General features: G+C 38.5%; 1 protein-coding gene across 1 annotated transcript in view; it reads right to left on the bottom strand.

The window, feature by feature from the left end:
* Nucleotides 1-452: 452 nt before the first annotated feature.
* The window catches only part of FAM71D (family with sequence similarity 71, member D), a 24,562-nt gene continuing 12,022 nt past the window's right edge, over nucleotides 453-12,992 (bottom strand). Inside the window, exons 5-6 of the mRNA XM_014549117.1 lie at nucleotides 6,677-6,705; nucleotides 453-949 (exon numbers count right to left, since the gene is read on the bottom strand). Coding sequence (XP_014404603.1) covers nucleotides 927-949; nucleotides 6,677-6,705 — 52 coding nt within the window. The 3' untranslated portion in view covers nucleotides 453-926. The remainder of the gene's footprint in view (nucleotides 950-6,676; nucleotides 6,706-12,992) is intronic.

The following is a 12,992-nucleotide window of genomic DNA, read 5'->3' as shown; positions in this document are numbered from 1 at the left end:
GAACATGCCATAACTTTTTATGTTTATCTAGGTTTCTTCATTTCAATATATGGTGACCTCACTATTCCAGTTGGTGAGGCTTTCTTTCTACTGTAGATGCAATCCAGTGGGAAATCCTCTCATTTCTACCTTCGTATCCAGAATCTAACCACTTCTTACCCACTCCACTGCTACCATGCTAATAGGCTCTTTTGCACTGATATCTTCTCAATAGTGCAGCCACCATGCTCCTGAATGCATATATTTTAGCTGTATGACTTTGAACAAGCAACTTAACCTTGCTAAGCTTCACTTTGGCCATCTGTCTGTGAAACAGGAAAGTAGCAATATCCTCAGATTACTGTGAAGATGGAGAATGCTTGCAAAGCATATTATAGATTACTGGCAGCTTTTTGAAAATGAATAAGTGGTGGCTATTAAAAATTCAAACTATTTTTTTGGATGGAGACTGCCTGTAGTTTCTTTATTTTTAAAAGTATGGGGATTAAAAAAAATTAAAAAACTCTGAAATGGCGTTCGATTCCATGAATACTGTCTCTCAGGCCAGGTGCGCAGCTAGAACACAAAGATGGAAAGAACATGGCCCCTCCTTCAAGGATGCCACAGGCCCAATGTGAGCAACAACGTAGTGTTGGGTTAATGTCCAAATGAGAAAGGTAAAACCAAAGAGAATAACAAACTTTTCCAATAACCCCAAAGAAGCCCTATAGATGAAAATTGAGTTTATGAATAAAAAATCTTAGTTATATATATGCCTCTATCTTCCTTTAAAATTGATAATCCGCAGTAATTAAGGTTTAAGAAATGAGATTGACATAGATTTAAGTGCTTAATGGTTAGTGGTAGCCTTTATTTCTGCCACATGGAAGACACCGCTTTGTTTTTTTCCTTGTGTTGGCTGTTATTTCTTGAGCTGTGCTTGTTTTTTAGTTTAGTAGTTTGTATTTATCTGGGAAATAAAAAAGATGGGGGAGTCAATTCAATTAATTCAAAAGTCTAAAATAGACAATTAAAGTTATTTCTGTTAAATAAAAAACTTATAAAAACTAAATATGCATAAAATAAGTGATTATAATAAGTAAAATTACACTTATAATCCAGCTTTTCTTCTTAATATAAGAATAAACATACTTTGGACAGATAAGTTTTTGTTTTTTATAGGTTGAAGTTAAAGGAACCTCTAAATTTCTTAAAATTTTTGTTTGAAGGTATTTCTACCCATGTAAGAATCTAATAAATCAAGATATCAAGATTAAAAGAGTATGGGCTTTTATTCTGTAAGAATTATAGATATATCATGAAATTATTTTGTATCTAAACTGAGTCCTAAAATAAGTCATAGGTATTACAAGCTCATTGAAATAAGGGGCCAAATAACTTTCACATTACTTCAGTTGTAATATGAAATCTTTTTTCACCACTTAAAAAATTGTCTATCTTTGCCCATACATAAGCAATTCACATTTTAAATATTTGAGAGCCACTTTTTAAAAATCAGAAGTCAAGATTTAAATGTGGTATGCATATCTTTTTTTGCCCTTTTTTGTATTTGTAGTTCTTAATAAGACCCCAATATTTGAAATTTCATTGCTATAAAATATATCAATCAAAGGATGAAATCACAGAATATTGGGTTATCTTTAAAGGATTTTCTCTCTCTAAATTGTACACTATATAGGGTGGAGCAAAAGTAGGTTTACAGTTGTGAGTACATGAAACAGAAAGTTTATTCTTATATTATTTTTATTAATTATTGTATTATTTTCCATACGAACAACTGTAAGCCTACTTTTGTCCCACCCTGTTTTGAGAGCTAGCAGGACTTGGGATTCTCTCTAAGTGGATGTAGGAATCAGCACATGTCATCCTGAGTGACACCCTTTCACTGTCCACCACTACCATCTATAATAATAAAAGGGTAATATGCTAATTAGACCAGACATCCTTCCGGACAACCTTTTGGATGACCTTCTGGATGAAGCCAGAGCTGCGAGGGAAGTCAGGGTCCCGGGTGCCAGAGGGAAGCCAGTGCCGGCAGCCAGGGGAAGGAAAGCCTATTCTTGCACAAATTCCATGCATTGAGCAGAAAAACCACAAAAGCATAGGCACAGACTAAGCAGTGTATGTGAAGGCCAGGGGATTATTGTGTGTGGGCATTTGTTATTTTTTGGCCACAATGTTTTCCTCTGGTGCATAACCTCTGGCCCATGGTGTGCATCTGGGCGGGGCTCTGTGAATAAACTGAGTACTCAGCGCTAACCTAGCTGGCTTTGGTGGCAGCATGACAGAATGGGTAAAAGAAGGGTGGGCACCTCCATTATCATCAGAGCCCTGATGACATGCCCATGAGGTTCCTGCAAGGCCACTCCTGGTTCTCCAACCTTCTCTTCAATTCTACAAACTCAACCCCTAAGTGTACACATGTATGCATGGGTACACACACACACACACACACAGTAGCTATGTTGTGGGAGGCTGCTGAAAGAAGTTTCATTCTTAAGTAACTCACTCACTGTCAAGCTAGCGTCCCAAAGAACTTTAGAATAGTAAGCCTGGGCCACCACCTGCAGCTATGCAGGTGATGCGCTGCACATAGGCTACAATGTGACTAAACCGTGCAGTGTACAATTTACACAACTGTATGTAACAGCCTAGTAGGTGCTCTATAAATATTGGTATAACTGTGGTATGAAAGAGAGAGGGTTTGGCTGTGTTGGCTAACCTAAGAAAGCAGGTTGGGAAAGAGTGTGATGAGGGAGGCAAAGAGGAAGAGGAAGAATGAGAATGAAAGGAATCCTGTAAAAGCAGCTTCAAGTAATTCCCTTCCAGTGCCTTATCCGAGGCTCCCTCTTTTCCTGTGGACTTAGAGCAGAAACCACAACCAACCCTCAACATTCCAGTCCCCCTCTATTGTCACTACAATAGAAGCAATAAGGTTCAATGTGAAAAGATTCGATTTTTTGACAACTTTTTATGAAAGTGTCATGTCTGTCCTTTATATCTATAGGGATTTATAATTGTAAAAAATTACCTGTAGGTTGTCTTACATGTCTTTCATCCATTGGTCTTTGCTTTTTCTGTTTTACTTTCCTCTCCTCACATCCGTTCCCCTGAGAAAAGGGGAGACAGATGAGGCACAAGTTTGAGGAAATTAGAAGAGGCTTTGACATGAGGGGAGAGAGACAAAGGGCAAAAAGGAAAATAGTGGGGACAGGGGAAGAGAGAGAGGAAGTGAAGAAGAAAGAAAAAGTCACAAGCAGGAGAGAAAAAAAGCACAGAAAGAGAGGGAACGTATTCTGAGTCTTAAATTCAAATGATGTGCCAGCCATCTCATCAAAAATGTCTTTATTCTTTCCATTGGAGCCCGTTGTTAAGTTTCACAAACAGGTTTCCTTTAGGGTCCTCCCACCCTTTCTCTTTTTAGCCTCGGTTTTATCAACACAAAATGACCCTGCCCATTTAGGATTCTGAGGAATTTGATTCGTAATTGGAAAAGAAAGGCTAGTGGGGATGGGGAGGACGCTCCCAGTATTTCATAAGAATTTTCTCCTCTCTTCTTTCCTTGAATCTCTATTCTTTGTCTCATTCCTTTACACATTTGGAAAATACCATAGGTTCACAGATAAACCGATTTTTTTCAGCAAAGTTAAGGAGAAGAAAGCCTAGGAAGATAAGACATTGAAAGTCAAGAAGGAAGAGAGATGGACCCAGATCCAGAGAAACAAGGTTAGCCTAGGCCCTAGGCCCTGCCTCGTAGCCTTTTTGTAAAAATGCATTTGAAGTGCCTCTTTACCCAAAATCTTACTGAGAAAGGAGAAAAAGTGTGATTCCTTCAAACTGCTGAGAGATTTGAGAGAGATGAATTAGAAACCATGCCTGCAGCTGGCCATTGCCCCGCAGTGGGGTGAGTGAGAATCTGAGAGGTTAATAGGACCAGGGGTTCGTTTTACTGCAGTGGGAGCACTCATTATTCGGGCTTCTACGTAGAGTAGAAATAGGGTAGAAATCAGATTTACAGACTCAATTTTAGTCTACACTCAGTCTAAATTCAATGAGGGGTTATGATTCCACTAATCTTTGCTTTTCTTGGGGGAAAGAGTGCTCAGCGTGCCTAAGAGGGGATGAAAGGGGAAAAAGAAGTGATTCAGAGCAGTGTGAAAAAGGGGAAAGAAATGCTAATCAGAGGGAAAATTGAAAAACTATACAATCCTAAGTAATGAAAAATGGGAAGATCGAGGAAAGAAAAACAGAAAGAATGAGAAAGTACATGAAAGAAAACAAACAGGGAAAAAAATTAATACTTTTGAGAAACCTGCATGCGGGACTTGCATCCTATACTGTCCTTGGGACTTAACATGCTCAGAGTGGAATTTTGCTGCCCGGGGGCTGTCCTTTGCTTTGCTCCTCATTCCCAGAGCCCTGTTCTAAGCTGCCTCTATATTTACAAAGATGGGCCACCAGGACCACAAACATATCAGCTTATAAAGTCCTAACAGTGGAAAGGGCCCCGAGACAGCTAACCATGCCCCTCCTTCCCCCACCCATATGCACACACATTTGACAGTTGAGAAAGCTGAGGCCCAGAGGGGTTGAATATGAAACAGAGGAAGTGCAGTTAGAGGTCAAAGCTAGGGCTTTTGATTCTAAGTTCAGGGTTTGATAGTTGACTTCTTCACTTTCCCAAACTCTTCCAATTCCTTTCCCAGCTTGTATCATGGACTCACTCCTTTCTAGTCGTGTTGCCTCCCAAGCTGCTGTCTTCAGTTTTTTGTGGTTTTTTTTTCCTCTTGCCCCCACGGGTAGTCAGTCCATAAGTCTTGCTGACTACATATTCATGTCCTTTTTATCTCACTGCTTCTTACCTGGTTCAAACCTTGGCACCCTTCACCTGGACTATTAGGATTTCCTATCTCTACTCTGCTCCAGCTTCTCTTAGAAATTGCAATTGTCCTAAAACATAACACTAATTTTGTCCTTTCTGCTTTTCCATGGCTCCTCCTTTCTGACTAAACAGTGATGTCCACACTCCCTAGCATGGTGCAGGACCTCCACAGGCTGGCTCCTGGCTTACATTCTGGCTGCACCTCTCTTTGTTCCTGTATTGACCATGCCCAGCACTACCCCACCCCTTTGATTTTGTTCACACCATTCCCTATATCCAGGATATTCTTGCTTCCCCCTTTCTAACTCAAAGACTGCCTCCTTCATAGAGTCTTTCATGATTTTCTCTCTCTCCTTCTTGAGCTAAAAGTAGGTCTTTCACTTTTCTCTGAAAGCTATACTATCACAAATTTATGTTATTTGTGCATCAATATGTGTACGTATTGTTATTTATTTCATTTTGATCTCTCCCAGAGCCTGCCAGTACTTCATATATAATAGATAGGCACTGGATGCTTGTTCAGTTGAACAAAATTGAGTTTGTGCCAAAAGACAGGAGAAGGAATCAGTCACATGTAGGGTGAAGATAAAAATATTGATTTCCTACATTAATTTAAACTGTCCTTGGCTTAAATAAGGAGCACTTCAGAGTACATGGAGAATGTACTAATTATGTGCTAATGTACTATGCGTTAGTGATAAGGCTGCTGTTAGATTGATCCTTGCCTAGAGAATGAGAGGAAATATTTGCTGATTGGACATCTCTGGAATTTCTACAAATTCACTTTGATTTCTTTTTGAAATACAGTCTGGGGTAGAAATTGATAGATGAAAGTTCTATATACTGCAAAGGAGATTTTGCATTTTTATTATAAACTACAATAACATTTCCCTACGATAGTCTCTGGTTCAATACAGTGGATTGTAACATAGGTGAAGCCACATGAGGTGAAGTTGATCTAGTACTTGGACACTAATGCCCAGTGGGAAGGCCCAGAGACAAATTCCTCTTGTATAAACACCTATCCTCTAATTATTTGCTTTTTTGAGGAGGATTCTTGCAAATGTGACTACAAATATCTTTTAAGTGTTGGTTTTTAAAGCAGAAGTATTCCTCCCCCCTCCCCTCCACTTAAGTCCAGCGAAATGTGCCTCTATGTTCCTTCCATGACATTCTTTTATGCGCATGACTGGAGCTGAGGTTGCTCCACCCCCACGGTAACTTAGAAGTGGGTCAGCAGCAAGCCAGGGAAGAGCTCTCCACTGGTGCCTATAGGACGACCTCCACGTCAAAAGTTTGGGTTACAATTTTTAAATCCTGAGACATGAGAATTTGTGAAGAAAAAACTGCCAAACAAAACACTAAATGGAATCACCTGACAGCAAAGCAGAGGCCCAAGCTGAAAGCAGGAAGAAAAGGGGGCGATGACTTCAGATTTACCAAGTCATGTACTTGTGGACACTCCCCTTTCAAATCAGCAAGGACGAGAGGCCCTATTGTTTGGGTTCTGCCTGCAGAGCTAGCCTGGGGTGGTTCCTGCCCAGGGAGTTAGATACGGGGAACTGGGAAACCGAACCCTACCAGCACAGAAGAATGTGAAGCGAGGCCCCCTACGTGAAAAGCTCTGGGGAAGAGTTTCTGAGCGCAGGACTCAGAAGGGAGCAGAGGCAGGAGAGGGAATGCATCAACACATCTCGCTTGATTCCTTCGCTCTTAACTACTCTGCTCCAGGACCCAGAGGTGACTACCAGATACCAGGGATCACAAAGAAATGTAGTGGAATCTGTTCCTTACCTGAAGTGTTTGAATCAGTCCTCATGCTCCTGTAAAAATAAACAACACATTTCAAAACATTTGCTAGTGTAACCACAAATATCTAGAAAAGCATTACTGGGTGTGAGGTAGCTGCCCATTCTCGAAATGCTTTGTAGGTAGTAACGAAACGTGTTTGGTACATCTATGGCATTGTTGATTATAAAGCATATTAAAGTAAAATTACCTAAATTTCTCTAACATATGAGCTATCCCACCTGCAAAAGCCATATTAATAACATCTATTCTATTTTTATTACCGTCACTCAGTGAGGCTGGGGCGTCCTTTCCCTGCTTCCTCTCCAGCCCCTGAAAACTTACTTGGGGTTTAGACCGAGAGAAGCTCAGGGCTCACCCAAAAAGAGCCGGGTGTGTTGGGAATTGTAGACTTTCATAGAGACCTAGGGATAGTTTCTAGAAAGGATGGGTGCCTGGGGTTAGAAGTTGTCCAACTCTGCTAGCTTCTTCGTCACAGTCTCGATGGCCCAGATGGGGGCCACAGAGCCTGGGAAACTTGCCAGCCCCCAAGATATGCCTTTTTGATATGTTGATTATTTTAAGCTGGTTATTTTTAAGAAACAAAAGATTCAGAAAGAACCTTTGAACCACCCCGCCCCACCCCACCCGCCTTACCTGCCTAAAGGAATTCAGACAGAAAAACCTACTCAAAGGAAAATCTGCTCACCTTAGTGGCATGTGATCTAAGCGTGGTAGGAAGGAAGAAGCCAAGCAGAGTCAGGTTTTAGACGCCCCTCTGAGTCCCATTGTGGGTGTCCTGGCAAGATTTGTTTACCAAATGTGTGCTCTTTCTCATCCGTCTCTGGATTGCCCACTTTCCTTCTGATGTCCCAGACGCCTGCCCCCCTTCTTTTGGTCTAGAATGGCATGTGAACCTGAACTGCCCAGTCTGTCCTAGAGTCCTCTATTCTTAGGGAGCCCCCACATGTACATATGTAATAAATTTGATTATTTTCTCTTGTTAATCTGTTTCATGTTAATTTGATTATTAGACCAGCCAGATGAACTTGAAGGGTAGAGGAAAATTCTTTTTCCTCCCCAACACAGGTGAATAACATACACAAGTTATTATTTTTCTTATGGTGTAGTGGATAAAATAGGAGAGAAGCTGTCAGTTTTTCAGACTATTTCACTTTCAGAAATGTCTTTGGATTAAGAAGTTTGTTTTCTGCACTCCTAATTTTAAAAATTAATAACAATAATGAAAATACTTATTTTCTTAACCTCATTGGCATGCTAAAACATAAACCTATGTCACTTAATTTTCACTAAATCTGTTTCTTCATCACATTTTCACTAATATTTTGGAACTTTTGCTGTTTGAGCAAAAGAAAGTATTTCAGAAAAATAATTGCCCTTAGATAACATATTCACAGATAAGTACAAAGACATAATTATGATCCATTTCAAGGGTTCTGGCAAATGCATCCAGTTTAAATTCTAATGGATCTTTCCAAAGTAAAGGTTAAGTTAGTAATTTTCTGAGGAGTTTGCAAATAAATGTTCACAGAGCCTGAACTAAATAGGTCTGGTGATTTAAATGAAGGTTAAGTTTAATGACAAAAGTTTTCAAGAGACTGAGAAATATCAGGTAAATGTACTTTGAATAGGTGTAAATTAAAATAAAGCCTGCCATTATCCTCCATACAGCAAAGGGAAGAGTCACAGTATCGCTATTATCAAGGTATGAAAAGGAATATAAATGCTTTATAAAGTAAATCCTTCACTTCGGAAGGACCTAAAGTGACATTATAGACGGCTCCATACTCTTTCACTCATCTAGATTGAAATTGCTGAATTTACATTTTAAAGAGTAATGAATTTGAGGACAAAATATCTAACAAGGTCATTGTTTAATTTTTTTTTTTCATGTTCCAAAGTGCATGGTTATAAAGTGTCACTGAAATCCATGGTCTGGAAGATGAAAAATATGTAGCTCTTATTTATCACTCTCACAATGTCCTGACGCAATCCCACAAATCCTGCAATATCCTACAGATGTCCCAGGAACAAAGCACCAGCCAATTCCATTCTATTCTTAGATATTACACCTATCATTCATAATGAACATTTTCAAATTAGGCTCCAGCAAGTAATTATGTTCCTGATGCAAACTGGCAATAAAAAAGAACCCAGGCTTGATTAAATTGGGATTAAGAGGATTACTTAGAACCAAAATTTGTTTTTGCTTTGTGTTTTCAAATTTATGTATTTACTTTTCTCCCTTTTAGAGTCATCAGATAAAATGACTCAGGAAGCTGAGAGACTGGAGGGCAGGCCTTGAAGAATTTCAGATGTGCTAACCTTCAAGAGTCCTTTTATCGCTAAAATTCCATAAATTTTTACTATTTATATAGGGATTTTGTTTCCTATTTCTAATAGGGATCATAAGAGTGAGACTAACAACAATTTGCAGAGCATTTTTCATCATATTTTTTAGCTCACAATTTTAATACTTTAAAAAGCCAATAAGAGCCAATCTAATGCTCAAAGGATTTTTTGGGCAGTGAGACTATTCTGTATGTCATGGTGGGTACATGTCACTATGCATGTGTCAAAACCCATTGAACTCTACAATACAAAGAGTGAACCCTAAGCTAGGGACTATAGTTAATGATAACATATCAATATTATTTTTTAATTCCAACAAATGTACCACACTATGCAAAGTGTCAATAGGGAAGTCTGGGGTGGGGGAAGGGTGACAGAATGGCATGGGGTGGGTGTATGGAGCTCTCTATCTATTTTTCTGTAAATCTAAAACTGTACTTAAAAATAAATTTTAGCCCTGACTGGTTTGGCTCAGTGGATAGAGCGTCGGCCTGCGGACTTAAGGGTCCCAGGTTCGATTCCAGTCAAGGGCATGTACCTTGGTTGCAGGCACATCCCCGGTAGGGGGTGTGCAGGAGGCAGCTGATGGATGCTTCTCTCTCATCGATGTTTCTAACTCTCTCCCTCTCCCTTCCTCTCTGTAAAAAAATATATTTAAAAAAATAAAGTTATTAATTATTCATTTTATTAAAAGGCACTAAAAGCTCATCTAAGGGCAAGGAAAGAAGTTGAAATGATTTAAATAGTTAACTTACATATTTTTTTCTCTTTTGAATACAAATTTCAGAGCTCCTGGTCATTTAGAAACAATTCCTGAAGAAGTCTCCCTAGAGTTCAAGCCAATAGTTTGTCCTGTGGCTCTAAAGGGGATCCTTGTTTTGGATATCGGGACTGAGAACAAGCCCTCAGGAGAAAGGAGCCCTTGCTAAACTGTACTTTGTATGTATAAAGCAATGGTTCTCAAATGTGAGCATGCACTGCAACCACTCGGAGGTCTAGTGCAGCACAGAATGCTGCGCCCACGCCAGAGTCTATGCTTCAGTAGGATGGGGCGGGGGCCTGAGAATTTACATCTCTCACAAGTTCCCAGGAGATAGTGTTGACACACACTGAGAACCACTGGTGTAGGAACCCTGGATATTAAGCGGTGCTTTGCTTGAGCAGACAGCCCAAAGTACAGAAATCATCACCCCCTGACGCCTGAATACCTTGGCACTTGGACCTAGAGGTTCTAGAATTGCTAGAAATGCACAGTCCAGGGGCTAAATGCACATGACTCTGATTCCCATAATCCTTTGATTCCCTTGACCTGTACTTAGCTAAGAAAGGTGAAAGAAAAAGCCAGATTTGAGTACAAAGTACTTAATTCTCAGTTAGTTAAGATATTGTTGAGTAAGATTTTTTTTTTGACAGAATACCCAACTTTCTTTTACGTAAACTATTGGAAATGAATGATCAGTGACAACAGCGATCATTTACTGAGCACCTACAGCGTCCCAAGCTCTTTACGTACTTTTAGTGCTCTGCTTCTAGAGCCCTACAACCCACTGGATGTGTTTACTGTTTCTGTTACAGCACTGTCCTTTAAGGACTCCCCAGAGCAGAGCTACATTTGCCTTCACCATGCGGTCTCTTGTTTATTTAGCAGTAGATTAAAATTACATAAGAATTATGAGTAGGTCTTGATCCCTGGCAGGAGAATAATGTCTAAAGTCTAGCCAGGACAAAGGTCTTAGTGTTTATTTTTGAAAAATTTCCAAGGACAAAGACACCACAACCTCCAAAACCAGTTCTGTTGTTTATTAATATCTAATCAGTGATACGTACTAATGTATTGTTCTTTATTGATTGGTTGGCTGTCTGCTATATTACTTTGCTGTATAATAAATTTTTCCTTAGTGATTAGTTAAAATGATTTTCATTTTAAATTTACTTTTTAAATTTAGCCTTCTGTGGACTTCTCATACATTGAAGATGGTAATTGTCACCTATTGGCATTTTCCTCCTCTGTTTAAATAACCTTTTTTTTTTACTGCATAAATTTTGTGTTTTTCTCCAGTTCTTCTCTAGGTTCAGTGTATTAGCTAGTGTAGTGGGAACATTACTTTGAAGGTACTCTGTGGTATAAAATCATCTTTGCATTATATTCAATGCAAGTCAAATCTGTATTAGATTTGTTTAGTCTAATGTACAATCTGAACCCTTTCTCCCTCCCCTCCCTTACTATGTTACTTCCTCCTCCCATTCCCTTCCCCATTTTAATTTGTCTATTTTTTTTGAAGCAATTACCATTGCTCACAGTGACTGGCATTGTGGACTTTTTAATATCAGTTTTTTAAATCCCTACAGCAACTCAGCATGGTCAGCGTAATTCTCATTTTACAAGTAAAGAAACTGTGACCGGAAACATCACAAGCAGGTAAGACTAGAAGAGCCAGGATTAGAACCAGGTTGTCTGACTGCAAAATTCAGTCTCTAACTGCTATGTCTTCCAATTAACGCATCCTAGCATCAGTTTGATTTTTACATTATATATGTAATCCATTGTCTAATAAAAGTATAATAGAAACATGTGTTAATAGCTACAACAAATATCAATTTATTTAATCACCAACTACGCCTAAACTCTTTGGTTTCTTACCATCCTTATTGTAAAAATAAAATACCATTATATATACATTTTTTGGAATTTTACTTTTCTAGCTTATAAGTTCTTTTTAGTCATACAGTGCTTTTCATTGAAATTTCCCCATTGCTTTTCCTAATGGGGACCTGCTATTTCACTAAATTAACATATTATTTCCTATGTAGCCATTTTTATACCTGCAGTTCTTTGGATTACTTACAAGTTTTAACTACAAGACACTATGTTCAAATAGGTTATTTAAAAAAATTATTTCTTTGACACATGTTCCTCTATGTCAAGGGCTGTAATTGTCTCTAGTGTGAGTTGCCAAATAACTTTGTAGACAGGTCCCACCATTTACAATGACATCATCAGCGTTAGTAACATCTAATAAAAACCCAGTAATTGCTTAACTTGTATTTTTAAAAATTATTAGTGAGATTGATCCCTCTTCAAGTATTGATTTATTTTTGTCTTCTAGAGTAAATTTTTCATTCATAACATTTATTCATTAGATTCTTTACAAATTCTCATTAGCTATATATATGGTAGGAACAACCTTTATAGATTACCTGTTGTGATTATTTTCCCATTGTGTTATGTATTTATTTATTTAAAGTTATTTATTTGGCAGGTATTTATAACTGTTATACGGTCAGTCAGCTTGGAACTCTATTTCCCCAGAGCTCCATTCCTGCTCATATCAGAGAAGCCATCCTGACCACCTGTATAAAAATCTCTCTTCCCTCCTCAAATCACTCTCTATTCTGTTACTTTATTTTTTTTAATAACAGCCCATTTCAGATCTCATGATATATTTTATTACCTATTATCCTCCACTGGAATAAAACACTCCATGAGATAGGGACTTGATTATTTTCACTGCTGTGTTCCTAGGGCCTAGCACATAGACGGTGCTCAGTAAATATTATTGAATGAATGAAATTTGCCACTGAAAATTTCTTCTGTTGCTTCAGTGGCCAAGAAATGAACTTTCCTCTGAGACTAAGGCAATACTACCATTCCATTTTCTTCTAGTTTATTTTAGTTTTACAATATTTTACTCTTTCCATTTGAAATTTTTTGTGTGGTATGACATAAATCTCTAGAATTTTTCTCGTTTGTGCTTCTTTTGAACCCATATTAGTTTACATTTATTTTTCAAACTTTATTTATATATTCTAAACCTGGCACTAGTGTTTCTAGTGGCTATCCTATCTAATAAAAGAGAAACATGGTAATTAGCCGTACATCCGCTACCCTTCCCATTGGCTAATCAGTGAGATATGCAAATTAACTGCCAGCCAAGATGGCGGCCGGCAG

Source organism: Myotis brandtii, unplaced genomic scaffold (assembly GCF_000412655.1).
Source record: "Myotis brandtii unplaced genomic scaffold, ASM41265v1 scaffold536, whole genome shotgun sequence".
In the NCBI taxonomy this organism is placed as follows: domain Eukaryota; kingdom Metazoa; phylum Chordata; class Mammalia; order Chiroptera; family Vespertilionidae; genus Myotis; species Myotis brandtii.
Note: the sequence above shows the minus strand (reverse complement) of the source record. Positions and strands in the feature narration are given on the sequence as shown.